Raw genomic sequence first — 19,405 nt, forward strand, 5'->3', positions numbered from 1 at the left:
CACTACACAGCTGATTCAAATAATCAACTAATCATCAAAATTGGATCATTTCAATCAGCTGTGTAGTGTTAAGGCTAAAACCAAAACGTGTGCACCTTAGGGTCCTGAGGACCGAGTTTGAGAAATGCTGCACTAATTGGTATTTTGACCAATCAGATACTTATCCAATAATTGGGCAAAAGAATAGGGCTGCCTGTGTTAAATGTAGACAGCGAAATTGCCACGACTAGCATCGCAGCTATACTTAAGTACCAAAAGTAAAAGTATAAATCATTTCACATTCTTTATATTAAGCAAACCAGACGGCACGTATAGCCAGAGGCACACTCCCAATTTACAAACGAAGCATTTGTGTTTAGTGAGTCTGCTTAAGTAGTACTTTTTAAAGTAGTTTATACTTAAGCACTTTACACCACTGGTGTATGGAACACTTCTGGGATCTTTTATTCAGCTCATGAAACATGGGACCAACACGCGCTTATATTTTTGTCCAGTACAACAGTTGGCAACTGCTAAAGAAAACACCAACAGGTCAATCCAGATGACAAAACCATTGTTTTATTTAGAACATCAAAAAATTGTTTCAGCATAATATCGGTATGATATACATTTAAACAAATTATTTCAAAACATTAAATACAGGTGAGTTACTCATGGAAGGCAGCAACAATCCACACTGTGACTGCATTATCGAGAACACAAACTGTGACTGATAAACCCTATTAATTTAGGAGTTTGAGTTAATATGCTGATAACTGCTGTTTGTGACTCTCACCCCCCCAAAAAAAAATTAATCCATGTTTTGAACCTTATGTTCTGTGATTAACTCACACGCCATACTTACCGATATTGATAGGAAATCTGCCTGAGGATTAGTTGATGACTATCCATTTTTTTTTACCCAGAACCCCCTCCACGCATAAACAAATGGTAGCAATATGATTTGAATACAGAAGAGGATTGTATTCGTCCCATTTTCGTGTGTAGCATAAATGTCAATATATTATTATACAGAGAAAGGGTGCTCCCAAACTGGACCAAATGGACAGAGAATTCAGTAATCTGAGGTAAGAGTTGTCTCTATTGGAAATGGCTTCCCCACTACATTACTGCATAAACAAAGAAAACAGTCAGCCCACATGGAATCATATTCCTAACATGGGACATTTAAAATGCTGATAAAATGTAACAATATACCAAAAAATAAAAATGTGTTTTAAGAGATTAGGTAGTCAAACTCCTGAAATTGTGTGCTGTAATAGTGGCCATTTTTTTCTTCAATTGTATAAAACTGAAGGAACATCCAATGTTCAAACACATACACTCAGCTGAACCAAAATATATACTTTTTAAAAACCTTGGCTTAGGAGGCAGTGTGAGTTGCCAGTGACGGGGTCTGTCTGTCAGAGGTGGGGTAGGACGGGTTCCTAGGCAGTGAGGTGACCTCCCTCATGCCTGCTCCTGTGTGGGGGACACTGGCGTTCATAATGTGCCTTTGTAGATGCTTTATCCAGTCCTCCTGGACCGACAAGGGGCCCTGGAAGACCAGGTCACAGAATCTGCAGAGGATCCAAACATAGTAAGACCCCCTCATTCAGAAGTGGGCATCAAAGACAGTAGAAGCTTCAACCAACTCTTTGAAATCAAATATCTTTGGTCAGCTTAACATTCCTTTTAAAGCATCACAACAAATAATGCATTGAATAGAGCTTCGCCCCAACTTAAAATCTGAGTAGTAAAAATGTAAATTAATAATACAATTTCCACCAATGGCATACAGTATGTGGTCAAACTTTGTGGCATATAAGATGAGGTACAGAGTACCTGCAGGTTAGCCTATACATCTCCTCTGGTGCGTGTGGCAGAGTGGGGGACATCTTCTTCTTGGAACCAGGCCTTGATCTCTGCCTCCTTTGTTTACAGTCATACGCTGAAACATTAAGAACAGGGCAAGAGCAATAGGCTCAGGTAAGTTCAGTCTTGACCGGTGACCATGTGTGCACTTACGCAGGGAGTCTGTGTGAGGCAGTGACATTAAGGAAATCATTGTGTTCACTGTACAGTAGTAAGGCTGTAAGAAATGTGCAGTAGTGATGTAACTTTGTGAACATGTGCCGCTGATGATGCGAAGGCACTTACTTGTTCCCTCCAGCAAGGCAGTGCTCTTTCGTTTTGCGTATGCCCGCAAGTGATTGGACAGACTAACACCGCTATGGAAGGTTGCCTTGCAATGGACACACACCTTCCTGTTGAATTCACCTTTCTCTGTGAAACAATATTGAATGAAAATCGGTCACATTTTTGACCACATCGGGAATGGTTTTGCACGCAAACGTAATCCATTTGGCATTCACATCTTTCATGCTAACATTTTGTCTTTGGTTAACAGCCCTTTATTCCAAACTTTACATTTAGCCTTGGTCTCACCCGATGTAGAGTTTGAGAGTGTTGAGTTGACTTGTGCTCCTCTACCGTACTCGCTGGTGGAGGAAACTGCCAGGGCGCTTCTTGCCGTTTGAGATGAAGTCCTCAACTTTGAGTCCTCCTGACACTTCCTCTTCTTCAGAATTCCTATCAAGGCACTCGAGAGTGAACCCTTTACCTCCAACTTAGTCTCTGCCTGTTTATCCAATGTTTCCCCTGATAGAGTATACATGGGCACCAGTGGTTTGGCATTGTTGTAGAGGTTCTGAATGGGATTCCGTTTAGAGGGTGTCAGGTGATTAGAGGTGACCTGCTTTGAGGGGATTCTGGAATGGGAGGGGATCCGTTTCTTGCCCAGAATCTGCAGAGCTCTCTGGAACTCTCTCTTGTCACGCATCAGCTCCCGGAGCAACAACATTGGGGACTTGGACTTCGTGGCAATGGATTTTCCAAGCCGTTTCAGATGGCCCCGAACATGGTTAGATAGCCCTGTCTTATTATCAAAAGAGTCCCCACATAGTGGACAGGAGTGCCATCGGACAGGAGCGCCCTCAGACCCAAACTTGGGTGCTGAAAACATAGCAACACAACATAAATAATTGGTCAAAACATTCTTTGTATGCCAAGGAAATGAGTTCCCATCCCAATTCAAAATTAAAAAACAAATTATTGAGTAATGTTTTCCACAAGTACATAGAGTAGCTAGCCAAATGTGATAAGTAACCAGCCAGGTTCCCTGTGCCGGGAGGCGAGGAGTTTTTGCCGGAGGAGCTCTATTTTGGTGGCCTCTGGTACATTCTAATGTCTTGATTCCATCCAAAATACACAGCAAAATTAATTTATTTGTTCAGTGTAGTGTAGGGTGTCCAATCAAAAACGCATCTTTTGAACAATGGTTCAAATAACATGTGAATTGTGTAGATAATCCTCTAAGAAAACAAATGGTCCAAACCTCATGTCTCTTATCATAATCCATTAAAAACTTATTGGAGTTTTTACCCTTATAGAAGGGTCAAAATTAGGGTGCTTAAATCAATGGAAAACAGAGAAAAAAAAGTGGTCATATATCAGGAAAATAGCATGGCATCAGCTAGGCTGGATGCTGTGTGAGAATTAAGGCTACAGACAGGTTCACCGTTGAACTCGTCATCTTTCTTCTCAAATCCGGAGGACATAAAACAATATATAAAAAGGTAAGCTAGATGATGATTTTGAAACAAGACGTGGTATTTTCATATTTTAGTATACACCGTTCATATTAATGCAATGTTCCTGTTATTTTTCAAAGACATCTCACAAAAACAAGTGTATCTCTGTGAAATGTTAACAACATGTGTACCCCACGCTTTTTATTTTCAATGCCTTTTACATTTAATTCAGCTTGTGTCATGCTAAATTTGCTATATGCGACCCGCGGAAACAACTTGGAAGACACAACCACAAAATGTAAAATCCTCAAAAAATCTCTTTAAATTCACTTATTTACAGTTTTACTGCAATATATGCATTGCCACAATGTTTGTTCTTCAAATTATGTATTTTATTAAAAATGAAAAAATAAGAAAATAGCCCACATTATCTTGAAAAATGTATTAAAGGTTCAAATGAACAAATAAAAGGGTTATATCAGTCTTAAGTATTATATCTTTCTGATTTAACATAGCCTAACTGTATTTAAAATTATTATTAGGTAGGGCCCTATAAAATCTTATTTATTTTTTGTCCGATTCCATTTCTTGTTTTTACAGGTTTCTGTTTTCCCATTTTTTCAGGTTTTCGCTCTCAAAATCACACTTTACTAGAAAAACAACAAAATTGGAGTCCACTTTCGAGGGCTGCAAAAAATCGTAGAAATGTATTTTTGGGTGTAGTTACCCTTTAATTCAAGCATGCAATGAACAAGAGACTGTTTTTAAGCTGTGTTTTTATAGTGCACATGTGATGGTAGAGTTTGAAAAACAAATAGCCACTAGATTGATGAAAATAATCCTGATATAAATCTGCCAGGTAAACATAGGCTAAGGTTTTTGGGAAAGCCTATCAATCTACCAGAAGACTGTCTTCATTAGCATCATCGCTAATGGCTATACAAAGTGTTAGACATGCGTACTGCGCGCGCGCACACACACACACACACACACACACAGGAGCATACTCGTTGCCTCTTCAGAAAGTTGCAGGAAATACGAATCACTCATGCATTCTGTTCATGTCCTATGATAAACTTGGGCAAAATAATACATTTAGCGGTGTTGGGGAAGCTACTCTGAAAATAAACTCAGCAAAAAAAGAAACTTCCCTTTTTCAGGACCCTGTCTTTCAAAGATAATTCGTAAAAATCCAAATAACTTCAGATCTTCATTGTAAAGCATTTAAACACTGTTTCCCATGCTTGTTCAATGAACCATTAATAATTAATGAACATGCACCTAGGGAACAGTCGTTAAGACACTAACAGCTGACAGACGGTAGGCAATTAAGGTCACACTTATGAAAACCTAGGACACTAGAGGCCTTTCTACTGACTCTCAAAAACACCAAAAGAAAGATGCCCAGGGTCCCTGCTCATCTGCATGAACGTGCCTTAGGCATGCTGCAAGGAGGCATGAGGACTGCAGATGTGGCCAGGGCAATAAATTGCAATGTCCCTACTGTGAGACGCCTAAGACAGAGCTACAGGGAGACAGGACGGACAGCTGATCGTCCACACAGTGGCAGACCACGTGTAACACCTGCACAGGATCGGTACATCCGAACATCACACCTGCGGGACAGGTACAGGATGGCAACAACTGCCCGAGTTACACCAGGAATGCACAATCCCTCCATCAGTGCTCAGACTGTCCGCAATAGGCTGAGAGAGGCTGGACTGAGGGCTTGTTGGCCTGATTTAAGGCAGGTCCTCACCAGACATCACTGGCAACAACGTTGCCTATGGGCAAATCTGGTGCAGTCCATGAGGATGAGATGCACTGCAGTACTTAATGCAGCTGGCTGCACCAGATACTGACTGTTACTTTTGATTTTGACCCCCCTTTGTTCAGGGACACATTCTATTTCTGTAAGTCACGTCTGTGGAACTTGTTCAGTGTATGTCTCAGTTGTTGAATCTTGTTGTGTTCATACAAATATTTACACAGGTTAAGTTTGCTTAAAATAAACACAGTTGACAGTGAGAGGACGTTTCTTTTTTTGCTGAGTTTATTTGTGTCCAGGTTAAACGTGGGACGTCCCTCATTATAAACAGTCGGTTAAATTCATGGTTATTGCATCATTTTCAGATCTATTAGAAGTGATTAATAGAACAATGTAATTTTATCAATTGACTGGCCAGAGATCAGGGCATTCATCAGCAAAGACGCAGTGCAAGCTGATAGTATTTTGGACAACCAAATTGAAGTAAAATGTTATTGATGAAATCGAAGTGTGTCAGCTGTACGTTGATTTGCGATTCATAACTTACATTTTACCGGTACTACCAGTAGTAGTAGGCCAACCGATAACACCACGACGGAATGCGTTTGAAGTGATGATGCGCCACCAAGAACAGCTAGCATGTCCAGCAAAGTACATTGCCAGTGGCACGTACACACTTCGTGCAGATCAGCAGGTGGGGGCTTTTCGTGGCACCCGAGACGAGACAATCGAAGGAGGATGCGGTGAGCAAAGTTACTGGGCTCGAATTTAGTCACGCTTGATCTATATAGATTGATGCTTCTAATTGTGCATGTTATAAACCACTTTTTTTTTGATGATGATATGTTATTCTCTATGGCTGGATTTATGGATTTTTTTCCCCAATGCTACATTTATTTAGATCTAGAAAAATAAAGGAAAAAGATAATGGAAAATAGTACCTTTTTTCAGTCGTATTGCACCCATCTTTCGACGGATGCGAGGTTTCCTGTCTTGAGAAGCCACCTGCTCTCGTGATACCACATGGCGTGCATTGTAATTCAGTCCAACTCTATGCAGATGCCCTCTCACGTGATTGGATAATCCCACACCCGACTCGAACTCTGCAGGACAGTAAGGACAGGTCTTCCGCTCCCCACCCCCTTCCAAATCAGCATCTAAAAAGGGTTCACTTACTGGCCCTGAGTTGGGCGCAAGGTTCTCTCCAAAAACCTGTGTTTCTATGCACTCTTCCTTGACAACAGGCTTCTGCCGATAATTCCTGTCTTGACCTTTATCAGACAGGTCTTCAGAGGTTCCAAGGACTCCTTTCATAGACATTCCTCTGCTAAAGGAATTACCAATGTACGGTTTCTCTTGCTTGATTTCACTTTTAGCGAGAATTTTATTGTTGGCATCTGTGCCATCACTATACTGGAAGACATCATTATTATCACCGTCTTCCATCACCTCCACCATATTTTGCATTTTCTGGCTTTGCAAATGTTTTGGTAAAATTAAGTAAGAGTCCTGGTCAACGGTATTGCGATAAGGGGTGGACATTTTTCTTTTGGAAGGAGATTTTTTCCTAACTGGCATTTCTACGACAAGTTTAGAGACATGCTTGCGGTTGAGGTCTGCACTATTACCTTCCCTTAAACTGGAATCACAGCCAGAATTTAAGATATTATTCTCCAACTTAGATGCCAATAAATGTTTGTGGCCATTTGAAGAAGAATTTGGATTTTCTGAAATCCCTGACAATGTTCGTCCTAAATCATGATCACCATTTGTGCCCTCGACAAAAAAAAAACCTGTGGTGACATTTTTTTCATTCCTCTGCTTGTCACGTCTTTGTCGAGACAATAGATGATTTATTGACTTGTCAAGTTTTGACTCTGTGGTTTGAGACTTGAAGCCTCTTTGCGCTCTGTGAACTACCTTATCCTTTTTGAAAAGATCAGAAATGTCATTTGAATCACAAGGCAAATCTGTTCTTTTTCTGAAAGCCAGTTTTTTCACAGATAATTTTGATGTCAGCTCTGAAGCAAATGAATTTACTACTGTGGGTTTCCTAATGGGGAAGTGCTTCTCAGAAGGTGATTGTGCATCCTCATTTCTTTCTCTACTCTGGAAAACGTCATTCTCCTCGTATGTCTGATTATGACGAATCTCAAGATGATTTTTGAAGATGTTTTTGCTTGATGTGCCATAAGAACAATGGTTACAGGAGTAGGAATGAGGTGTTTTATCTTCCTTTGACCTAAACACTCTGGGTTTATCTGGCTCGTCGAGGTTTTTACAGAGACTGTGTTCTTTGTTCATGTGTCTCTCAAGTTCCAACACAGTCACAGCCATATAGTTACAATTCTTACAGTCGTAGTACCTCTTGTCCTTCTCATGAGTCTTGGCATGTTGAACAAATGTATTTGGACAATTTGTTCCAAAAGTGCACTGGGGGCACTGTAGCCTTGCATCTGTGCCCTCATCCTTCAATTCATTCATGCCCTTGATCTCCTCCATGAGTCTCTCTCTTCTCTCCTGGTGAATGGTCATGTGACGAAGGAGAGAATTACGAAAGCGGAACGACTGTCCACACTCTCTGCATATAAAAGGCTTTGGAATGTTGATCAGACTGGGCGGATCTGTGTGAGTCCTCATGTGCCGGTGCAAATGGTTCTTCTCCTTGAAATTGATGTTGCACTTTGTGCAAGGAAAAAACAATGGCTCCTCCTCTGAACAAGAGTCAGTGAGCGGTTTCCCTTTCAGCGTTTTAAGCCTGTGAGCCACGCTTGTCTCATGTGGATTTCTTGCAGGCGCGTTGAAGATAAGTTGCTTGATGGCCTCTACAGTTCCATTGGGATACGGTGCTTTCTTCCTTGTCAGTGATTGAGGTTTGCAGCGTTGGACCTTGTTGATGGGAACAGGGTCTTCTAGATCCTCATCAAATATGTCCTTTGTTGACTTGAGGCTCAAATCAGAGAACAGCTCCTCTGAGGGATCTACCATGACCACCATGTCCATTTTGCGTTTCCTCCTCCTTTGGCTGTTTGGGGGAGGATCTGCCGTTGGTGGCTCCTCCACAGGAGAATCATCGTGGTCGTCCCACAGAAACTGCATGAATTCTCTCTGAGGGTCCCAGCACAGGGGATCCTCATAATTATCCATTGAGTTCTCTGAAGATTCTACATCGAAACCCCATATCCCTGTAGTGTCAATGTCCTGCACAGTCTTCAACTGAGTAATACTCTTTTCCTCCTCCTTTTCTGTTGACAAGCTGTTGAGTTCATCTGATTCGAAGGCCTGGTGTGAAGAAGGTCCATTCACAGACAACACATTTGTGTTTGAGAGAACATCAAGGACACTATTTTCTCTCAGAGGAGAAGTCGGAGGTCTGTCCAACGTTTCTATAAACAAGGGCGTCCGATTTGTCATTAGATCTTGAAAGAGATCTAAAGGGTCAATCACATCTTTCTCTTCTTCATCAATACCGGTCAGATCAGACATTTCTGCAGCTGAACTCTAGGAAAGAAAAAAAAGAAAAAAACAGAGCAGAAAGTTGTTTACTTTGCCCATCAATCATCTAGCTGGCTACACTTGCCAAATATGGTACCTCTCCTTTAAGAACTCTCTACCACCACCAGTGGTGCCTGCTATTGGTGCACAGCAACAAAAAAAAACATTACTTCTGAGAGCTGCTGCAAAATATGATCAATTGTATTTATGTACAGTACCAGTCAACATTTTGGACACACCAACTCATTCAAGGGATGTTCTTTATTTGTACTATTTTCTACATTGTAGAATGATAGTGAAGACATCAAAACTATGAAATAACACATATGGAATCATGTAGTAACCAAAAACAGTATTAAACAATCAAAATATATTTAAGATTCTTCAAAGTAGCCACCCTTTGCATTGATGACAGCGTTGCACACTTTGCATTCTCTCAACCAGCTTCTTCCCTATATACATCACTGGCTACTTTAATAATGGAACACTATTCACTTTAATAGTGTTTACATATGTGCTTTACTCATCTATGTATATACTATATTCTATTCTACTGTATGTTAGTCTATGCCACTCGACATTGCTCATCCTAATATTTATATATTCCTTAATTCCATTGTTTTACTTTTAGGTTTGTGTGTATTGTTGTGAATTGTTAGATATTACTGCACATTTGGAGATAGAAACACAAGCATTTCGGTTCACCTACAATAACATCTACTAAACGTGTATGTGACCAATACAATTTGATTTGATGAGGAAGTCACCTGGAATGCATTTCAATTAACAGGTGTGCCATGTTAAAAGTTAATTTGTGGAATTTCTTTCCTTCTTAATGCGTTTGAACCAATCAGTTGTGTTGTGACAAGGTAGTGGTGGTATACAGAAGATAGCCCTATTTTGTAAAAGACCAAGTCCATATTATGGCAAGAACAGCTCAAATAAGCAAAGAGAAATTACAGTCCGTCATTACTTTAAGACATTGTCAGTCAATCCAGCAAATTTTGCAAAAACCAACAAGTGCTATGATGAAACTGGCTCTCATGAGGAACACCACAGGAAAGGGAGACCCAGAGATCACTCTGCTGCATAGGATAAGTTCATTAGAGTTAACTGCACCTCATAGGCTGACCAAACCGCCTGCGTCGCGTGGGCGAGCGTTGCAAAATACATTTAGAAATCTGTTATTCAATTATTGCACCCACACTGCTCGCGAGAGTCTGCGTTGCCAAGGGCTAAAATATAAATCAGTTCTATTTTCTGACCTTGATCACGCTGCAAGTCCTGCCTCTCCCATCTCCTCATTGGTTTATAGAAGCAGGTACCCACGTGCCATCTCCTCATTGGTTATACCCACGTGGGTGACTGAAAGATGAACGAGGTCGGTGGCGGTAACGCACCTAATTTATGAAAGTTGCCAATCGCAATAAAGTCAAGAGAAGAAAAAGCTTGGAAGGAAGAGAGATGACTAGAGACGATTCGGTTGACCGTTTTATGTGTGGATTCATTGGCGGAGTAGAGGACCTTGTGCAGTGCATTTCAGGTACAATAACTCAATGTTTATATCCCAGGACAAATTAGCTAGCAACTGCAAGCTAGCTAAATAGGACAAATTAGCTAGCAAGTGCAAGCTAACTAGCTAAATTGCCATAAATGTTTAATGCATTTCAACCTGTCCCCAAATTAATATAATTGGTTCAGAGTTTTTATATTTTAACCTGTGTGTCGTGATCGCGTTTAGTGTGGGGGGGGCAAAATTGATTTATGCACGATGGCGCACGCGCGCAGCTGGTTTGGGTTCCGTGTCAGATTGCAGCCCCAATAAATGCTTCGGAGTTCAAATAACAGACACATCAAAATCAACTGTTCAGAGGAGACTGTGTGAATCAGGCTTTCATCAAATCAAATTGTCACATGCACTGAAAACAACAGGTGAAAACATTACAGTGAACTGCTTACTTAAAATTTCTTTGGGATAGGGGGCAGCATTTTCACTTTTGGATGAATAGCGTTCCCAGAGTAAACTGCCTCCTACCCAGTCCCAGATGCTAATATATGCATATTATTATTAGTATTGGATAGAAAACTCTCTGAAGTTCTAAAACTGTTTGAATGATGTCTGTGAGTATAACAGAACTCATATGGCAGGCAAACACCTGAGAAAAAATCCAAACATGAAGTGGGAAATCTGAGGTTTGTAGTTTTTGAACTCACCCCTATCAAATACACAGTGGGATATGGGTTATTTTGGCTTCCACTAGATGTCAACCTTCTTTAGAACTATGGTTCAGGCTGCTCCTGTGAAGGGGGGCCGGATGGGAGCTGTTTGACTAAGGGGCCTGCCTGCAGCCGCGTTCTCAGTCACGCGCTTTCACATGAGAGGCATCTCTCGTTACATTGCTTTTCTACAGACAACGGATTTCTCCGGTTGGAACATTATTGGACATTTATGATAAAACATCCTAAAGATTGATTCTATACTTAGTTTGTCAAGTTTCTTCGACCTGTAGTATAACTTTTTGAACTTTTCGTCCAACTGGACCTGAACGCGATTTTGGATTTGTTTACCAAACGCCCTAACAAAAGAAGCTATTGGACATAAATGGACATAAATGATGGACATTATCGAACAAAACAAGCATTTATTGTGGAACTGCGATTCCTGGGAGTGCATTCTGTGCACATTGTGCTTTTTTCGTAAAGTTTTTTTGAAATCTGACACAGCGGTTGCATTAAGGAGAAGTTTATCTAAAGTTCCATGCATAACACTTGAATTTATCAACATTTATAATGAGTATTTCTGTGAATTCATGTGGCTCTCTGCAATATCACTGCATGTTTTGGAATTACTGAACGTAACACGCCAATGTAAAATAAGATTTTTGGATAGAAATATGAACTTTACCGAACAAAACATACATGTATTGTGTAACATGAAGTCCTATGAGTGTCATCTGATGAAGATCATCAAAGGTTAGTGATGAATTTTCTCTCTATTTGTGCTTTTTGTGACTCCTCTCTTTGGCTGGAAATATGGCTGGGTTTTTCTGTGAGTTGGTGGTCACCTAACAATCGTTTGTGGAGCTTTCGCTGTAAAGCATTTTTTAAATCAGACACTGTGGCTGGATTAACGAGAATTGTATCTTTAAAATGGTGTCTAATACTTGCATGTTTGAGAAATTTGATTGATGAGATTTCTGTTGATTTGTATTTGGCGCCCTGCAATTTCATTGGCTGTTTGCGAGGGGTTCCGCTAGTGGAACAGGGTTCTAGACAGGTCAACTGCATTGTTGGTTAACGGCTTGTAAGAAAAATACCCCAAAAAGATAAGAAATTAAACAAATAATTAAAGAGCAGCAGTAAAATAACAAGTGAGGCTATATACAGGGGGTACCGGTACAAAGTCAATTAGCGGGGGCAGCGGTTAGTCGAGGTAATTGAGGTAATATGTACATGTAGGTAGGGTTAAAGTGACTATAAATAGATAATAAACAGAGAGGCAGCAGCGTAAAATAGGGGGTGGGGGGCAACGCAAATAGTCTGGGTAGCCATTTGATTAGATGTTCAAGAGTCTTATGGCTTGGGGGTAGAAGCTGTTTAAAAGCCTCTTAGACCTAGACTTGGCATGGTCGAATTGCTGCAAAGAAGCCACTACTAAAGGACACCGTGGGGCATGAGGTGGTGGTGTGATGGTGCTTTGCTGGTGACACTGTCTGTGATTTATTTAGAATTCATGGCACACTTAACCAGCATGGCTACCACATCATTCTACAGCAATAAGCCATCCCAACTGGTTTGCACAATCATTTATTTTTCAACAGGAAAATGACCCAATACACACCTCCAGGCAGTGTAAGGGCTATTTGACCAAGAAGGAGAGTTATGGAGTGCTGTATCAAATGACCTGGCCTCCACAATCACCCAGCCTCAACCCAATTGAGATGGTTTGGGATGAATTGGACCGCAGAGTGAAGGGAAAGCAGCCAACAAGTGCTCAGCATATGTGGGAACTCCTTCAAGACTGTTGGAAAAGCATTCCTCATGAAGCTGGTTGAGAGACCAGCTTCATTGAGAGAGTGTGCAAAGCTATCATCAAGACAAAGGGTGGCAACTTTGAAGAATCTAAAATATATTTTGATTTGTTTAACACTTTTTTGGTTACTACATGATTTCATGTGTTATTTCATAGTTGAGGTCTTCATTATTCGTAGAAAATTTTAGAAAATTGTAATAACGAAAAACCTTTGAATTAGTAGGTGTCCCCAAACGTTTGACTTTTGACAGAAGTATAAAATGTAACATGTAAACTATTGGTCCCGTGTTTAATGAGCTGAAATAAAATATCCCAGAAATGTTCCATATACACAAACAGCTTATTTCTCTAAAATGTTTACATCCCTGTTAGTGAGCAATTTTCCTTTGCCAAAATTATCCATCCACCTGACAAGTGTGGCATATCAAGAAAATTATTAAACAGCATGATCATTACATAGGTGCACCTTGTGCTTGGGACAATTAAAGGCCACAAAACACAATGCCACGTATGTCTCAAGCTTTAAAGGAGTGTGGAATTGGCATGTAGATTGCAGGAATGTCCACCAGAGCTGTTGCCAGAGAATTGAATGTTAATTTCTCTACCATAAGCCACCTCCAATGTCGTGTTAGAAAATTTGGCAGTACGTCCAACCGGCCTCACAACCGCAGACCAAGTGTATGGCGTCAGGTAGGCGAGCCGTTTGCTGATGTCAGAGTGCCCCATGGTGGCAGTGGGGTTACGGTATGGGCAGGCATAAGCTAATGACAACAAACACAATTGCATTTTATCTATGGCAATTTAAATGCACAGATGCCGTGACAAGATCACGAGGCCCATTGTCGTGCCATTCATCCGCCTCATGTTTCAGCATGGCCCCATGTCGCAAGGATCTGTACACAATTCCTAGAAGCTGAAAATGTCCCAGTTCTTCCATGGCCTGTATACTCACCAGACATGTCACCCATTGAGCAAATTTGGGATGCTCTGGATCAACGTGTACAACAGCGTGTTCCAGTTCCTGCCAATATCCAGCAACTTCGAACAGCCATTGAAGAGGAGTGGGACAACATTCCACAGGCCACAATCAACAGCCTGATCAACTCTGTGAAGGAGATGGGTCGTGCTGCATGAGGTAAATGGTGGTCAACCCAGATACTGACTGGTTCTGATCCACGCAACTACCTTTAAAAAAAAAAAAGGTATCTTTGACCAACAGATCCATATCTGTATTCCCAGTCATGTGAAATCCATAGATTAGGGCCTAATGAATTTATTTCAATTGGCTGACTTCCTTATATGTTGCATGTTGAGTTTATATTTTTGTAGGTAAGGCTCACTTTTGCATTTGTAAACACTTTCACAATGGAGAAGAAATATACTGTTATTTAGCCTAGCTGTAAATAAAATAACTGATTTACAGAAATGTTTGATATTTTGTTGGATTACATTTCATATATAGTGCCTTCTGAAAGTATTCTCAACCTCGACTTTTTCAACATTTTGTTGTGTTACAGCGTGAATTTAAAAAAATGTATTAAATGCACTTCGTCGTCACTGGCCTACACACAATACCACATGATGTTAAAGTGGAATTATGTTTTTCTAAACTTTTACAAATTAATTAAATAAAAAATTTAAATCTGAAATGTCTTTAGTGACCAAGTATTCAACCCCTTTGTTATGGCAAGCCTAAATAAATTCAGGAGTAAACATATGCTTAACAACTCTCATAATACACTAAATGACCAAATGTATGTGGACACCTGCTCATCACACATCTCATAACAAAATCAGGGGCATTAATATGGAGTTGGTCCCCTCTTTGCTGCTATAACAGCCTCCACTCTTCTGGGAAGGTTTTCAACCAGATGTTGGAACTTTGCTTGATCCGTTCAGCCACAAGAGCATTAGTGAGGTCGGGCACTGATGTTGGACGATTAAGCCTGGCTAGCAATCAGCGTTCCAATTCATCCCAAAGGTATTCAATGGGGATGAGGTCAGGGCTCTGTGCTGGCCAGTCAAGTTCTTCCACACCTATAGACAAACCATTTCTGTATGGACCTCGCTTTCTGCACAGGGGCATTGTTATGCTGAAACAGGAAATGGCCTTCCCCAAACTGTTGCCAGAAAGCTGGAAGCACAGAACCGTCTAGAATGTCATTGTATGCTGTAGCGTTAAAATTTCCCTTTACTGGAGCTAAGGGGCCCAGCACGAACCATGAAAAACAGACCCAGACCATTATTCCTCCTCCGCCAAACTTTACAGTTGGCACTATGCATTGGGGCAGGTAGCATTCTCCTGGCATCTGCCAAACCCAGATTCTTCCACTGGACTGCCACATCGTGAAGCATGATACAGCATTCCAGAGAAAGTTTTTCCACTGATCCAGAGTCCAACGGTGGCAAGCTTTTGTTTGGTACGTTTACATCGCTAGGTTCTTCTTTTTGTCATGCTTTTTGTCATCCCTGGTCCCTACGATTGCATACTGCAGGGTAGATTGAAAAATTCACTAACTGGATGTTTTAGATAGCCTTCTCGCTCATCTACCTGCTGATAGGCGAGACGAGTTGGTCGGTCTGATTCTGAGTTTTCCAGTTTTGTTTTCTGATACGCTGACACGTACAAACTTGATGGAACACGATATTGGCATTGGGGATGCTGACCTCATCCGTCAGCGGTTCTATAGAGTTTCTTCAGAGAAACAGTGTTGTCTGGATGCTGAGATCAGGTACATGCTGGAGAGTGATATTGCAGAGCCTTCCTTCTCCAGCTGGGCTTCTCCCTGTATCTTGGTCAGTAAACCGGATGGGACAAACAGATTTTGTACGGACTACCGTAAGGTAAATAGTGTCACTAAGCAAAATTAATTTCCTCTTCCTCGGATGGAGGACTGCGTTGATCAGGTCGGAGTAGCAAAGTTTGTGAGCAGGTGCCACTGACGCGTAAGGCACACAAAATCTCTACCTTTATTACACCCTTCGGTCTGTACTCGTATTTGGTTATGAGTTTCGGCCTGCGGAACGCACCTGCCACTTTACAGCGCCTTATGAATAGGGTTGTCTCCGGTCTGGTTGGGGGCACTGTTTATCTGGACAATGTATTGGTTTATGCAGATACTTTAGGAGCATCTGTCCCGTATTCAAGCCTTGTTCGACCGCCTGGCTGTGGGTCGCCTCACTATCAACTTGGCAAAGTGGGAGTTTGCTCAGTTACGTTCCTTGGTAAGGTGATTGGACAGGGTGAGGTGCGTCCTGTTCGGGCTAAAGTGGTAGCTATTGATACTTTTCCACCGCCAACCTCTACAACTGATGCGTTTCTTGGGAATGATTGGTTATTATCATAGTTTCAGTAGGAACTTTTCTACCATAGTCGCTCCCCTGACAGATTTGCTGAAAGCTAAGTGGGTTTAAGTATGGTCTCCTCTCTGTCGCAGGCTTTTGATGACGCAGAGGTTGCTTACCCCAACTCCAGTGCTAGTTACTCCTCGCATGGATTTCTCATTCCTCTGCAAATCACATGTCCTGCTGCAAGCAGATTTGTCCGGTGTTAAGAGGCCAGTTTGAAAATAAACTAAGAAGTTTAACTGTTATCAGTTGAACTACTCCGTGGTGGAAAAAGAAGTGCTAGCACTCATATGGGCGCTACAACACTTTGAGGTGTACATCAGGTCGGGTGTTGTACCTAATGTGGTCTACGCCGACCATAACCTTCTCACCTTGAGGTCTATGATGTGTCCTAACCAGAGGTAATGAGATGGTGTTTGTTTTTACAGGAATTCCATCTCGATGTGTGGCACAGCAGGGGGTCTGATAATGCCGTTGCTGACGCTCTCTCTCGTGCACCCTGTTCCTGAACGCGTCTGGTCCTATTGATCAGTGGACATGCATTTTCTTTTGCGTGTGGTCCCAGAGTTGTGACGTATGCGTGTAATTTACGTGACCAGCTACTGCTTATTTTGTGTCGTCCTCGTTTCCCCTCCCCCTCTTTTAGGTTGCTTCCTGTGCACAAAGGTTGCTGAGGTCTGGGGACGACAAGGTTAACTAGAGCAGTATTTTGTTGGTGTTATATATATTTGTTGTTGAATATTTACATTTATAGTTTTTTGATTGGTGTGGTGTTCCAGTGTCATTGGTGGTCCCCGGTTTTATGAGGAGTGATGAATTCTTTCTCTCTGGTCATTTTTCTTAATAGGATGTCGGTGTGCGGAGCTGGGAGGGTCATCAGCGAAATGGTACACCTCTGGGCTCGGGTGTGTCCCAGGGATAAATACACCTTTCCCCCCATACACCGAGGAGACACGCTTATTTTTGGTTGCAGCATTTTAGGGCTTCTTCGTGTTAGTTTGTTTTGGCACTCCTCATTATCACCATCGTTGCACGCATCTACTCACTTACACTACCGACTACACACACACACACACCGTTACTTGTATATAGTTTTACCTCCGCATTGTCTCCCTCCATGTTAAGGGTTACGAGCCGGTTGGCAACAGTAGTAATTCATACATTTGCAAGATTTCTTTAAACTGACAATGCTGTGAACTGTCTTGTGCAAGTTTGACACAATACCTGTTTAGCAAAGGTTTCAGCGAGAAATGATTCAGCTAGGAGCTTGCAGGGATCTGTAGTCTTGCATGATGTCTTCTTTGATGCTAATGAGCATTTCGAATCTGAGAGTAAATAGACCCAAATATATTGATAAGTCACCTTGTCCATGAGAGATTTAGATGGTTATCAAAACATCACGCCAGTGTAAGCCTACACGAAACACAGACCTTATTTTAAGTGTTTCTAAAATCCCCCATGAATGGTGGAAAAACAATTTCCCTCTTTGCCCGCTAGGTTTTCTGGGTATTATGACACCTGCACTGTGGGGCTCTATACACCCCTGGTAAGCATCCCATGAGGGTTTGAATCCCCACAACAATCTATACAGATACATTTTCAATAGAAAAAAATATAATTTTTCATGTACATAACGACAGCAAGGTGAGCGATGAGTGGGCTAAATATGCCTATCTAAGGACACCTGTCAAGTAAGCCATAAATGCATGAATGTCAAAATACATATCTTATAAAATGCTAATCGATCACCCCTTACTCAAGACCGATGGGTAACGTTGTTGATGAGCAGTTGACAGTTATGCATTCTATAGTAAACTTTCTAGCTATGCGTTGCAGAACTGTAGCCCAGCTATGCCAAAGCAAAGCGCAACCTTTACACTCGAGCACCAACATAGCGAACTAATCGTGGTCTTCCTCGAGCCCCATAAAGATCCAAATGTGCTTTACTTCTCTTTAAATCTTCCTGTTGTTGGACGCTTGTTATACCCTAACCTTACCCAGTCCATAATGTCCATACCAAAACAAAAACCTCCACCAAAACCACACAAAAAACGCCGGACATTTTTGAGCAATACCGAGAGGTGACAATATTGTTAGAGAAGACTTGAAACGTTACCTTTGAACGGTGTAAATGCAAACGATATGCACTTTAATCGTTGCATTGAATTATTGCTCACTTTCGTCTTCCATCCATTTCACAGTCGCCATTTTCCTTGGTCTACGTAGGTTAAACCATTTTTTTGAGAGGGAATACAAGAACGACACAAATGCATTAATGAGTGCACCTTTTAATTGCACAACATTTTTCCAGTGTAGAACTAGGGATATAATATAACATTCACAATGTAAGTAATCATTTCATTATACTTCCGTGATCTTTCATAAACCTTTTGTCACCGTGATAAGCTTCCCCCGCAAGTGAAAGTGGTTTGTCCCAGATAGGCGGCATGAAAAATCCCGAGTTGATGATCATCTACCTAGTTTATTATAGGTAGAAGATTGGGTGGACGCTACTGATAGCCGGTTTGAAATGGTTATTTTATTAAAATCGAATACATTGACATGTTAGATGGTAATTTCCATTCAATGTGTATATTTTTTTCTCTGTCTGGATCACATTTGGGTTTGTGAACACCTTGCGGATACAGTTATAGCTAGCTACTCAACAGTCATAGTAGCACAAGATGACTGGCAATCAAGACAAATTACACAGCCTCTTTATCCTCGCTGTGTAGTAACGTGTCAGCTAGGCTACGGTTGTGAGCTCTTACCTGTTAAACGTTGTAATATTTCCACTAATTCTACCCCCCCTCCCTCACTCATCGTCATATAGGATATTCAAATAACGCATAAAATCTTCATGTACCTTTGTATAGCCAACACTCAATGCATGTTGTTTTGAAACCTGCCAGTCGTTTTGGTGTCAGGAGGCAGCCGCAACGCGCGGCACACCAATCGATCAGCAGACCTATGGCTTAGATATTTAGCTAGTTGTCAAATACATAAACGAACGGTCTATCGAGCAGCTTGATTCGAAATACATTTTTACAATACATTATTTTTGTGTTAAAACGAAAAAATGCTAATAATGTTTTAAGTTGCCGATCAATCTGAGCTGGCAAACCTATCTCCACAGATATAACAATAAGACAGATATTTCACCGGATGTATAAATGTGAAGCGTCCGCT

The 19,405-nt window shown here is 41.2% G+C and overlaps 1 protein-coding gene across 3 annotated transcripts; it reads right to left on the minus strand.

Annotated features, from left to right (window-relative positions):
- Positions 1-536: 536 nt before the first annotated feature.
- LOC110530094 (zinc finger protein 644) lies at positions 537-19,389 on the minus strand. Of its 3 annotated transcripts, XM_090181971.1 has the most exons (9): positions 19,083-19,336; positions 18,333-18,434; positions 17,441-17,541; positions 13,821-14,053; positions 6,282-8,841; positions 2,428-2,994; positions 2,140-2,265; positions 1,825-1,930; positions 537-1,559 (listed from the first exon to the last, which is right to left on the minus strand). In XM_090181971.1, exons 5-9 carry the CDS (start codon positions 8,824-8,826, stop codon positions 1,364-1,366), a joined length of 3,540 nt encoding a protein of 1,179 aa, XP_090038097.1. In that variant the 5' UTR covers positions 8,827-8,841; positions 13,821-14,053; positions 17,441-17,541; positions 18,333-18,434; positions 19,083-19,336; the 3' UTR covers positions 537-1,363. The 3 variants fall into 3 exon arrangements, with proteins under 3 accessions (XP_090038097.1, XP_021468573.2, XP_021468574.2); XM_021612898.3 differs by lacking the exon at positions 13,821-14,053 and having other exon boundaries at positions 19,083-19,389; XM_021612899.3 differs by lacking the exons at positions 13,821-14,053; positions 17,441-17,541 and having other exon boundaries at positions 19,083-19,383.
- Positions 19,390-19,405: the final 16 nt, after the last annotated feature.

This window comes from Oncorhynchus mykiss, chromosome 8 (assembly GCF_057628025.1).
Source record: "Oncorhynchus mykiss isolate SJ-2025 chromosome 8, ASM5762802v1, whole genome shotgun sequence".
In the NCBI taxonomy this organism is placed as follows: Eukaryota; Metazoa; Chordata; class Actinopteri; order Salmoniformes; family Salmonidae; genus Oncorhynchus; species Oncorhynchus mykiss.

Bases quoted from the DNA above. Each gene is read 5' to 3' on its own strand.
- LOC110530094 (XM_021612898.3), bottom strand. From the start codon at position 18,378: ATGCAACGATTAAAGTGCATATCGTTTGCATTTACACCGTTCAAAG. The intron at 17,542-18,332 runs GTAACGTTTCAA...ATTTACTCTCAG, and splicing joins TGCATTTACACCGTTCAAAG to ATTCGAAATGCTCATTAGCA. The intron at 1,560-1,824 runs GTACTCTGTACC...GATCCTCTGCAG, and splicing joins ATGTATAGGCTAACCTGCAG to ATTCTGTGACCTGGTCTTCC.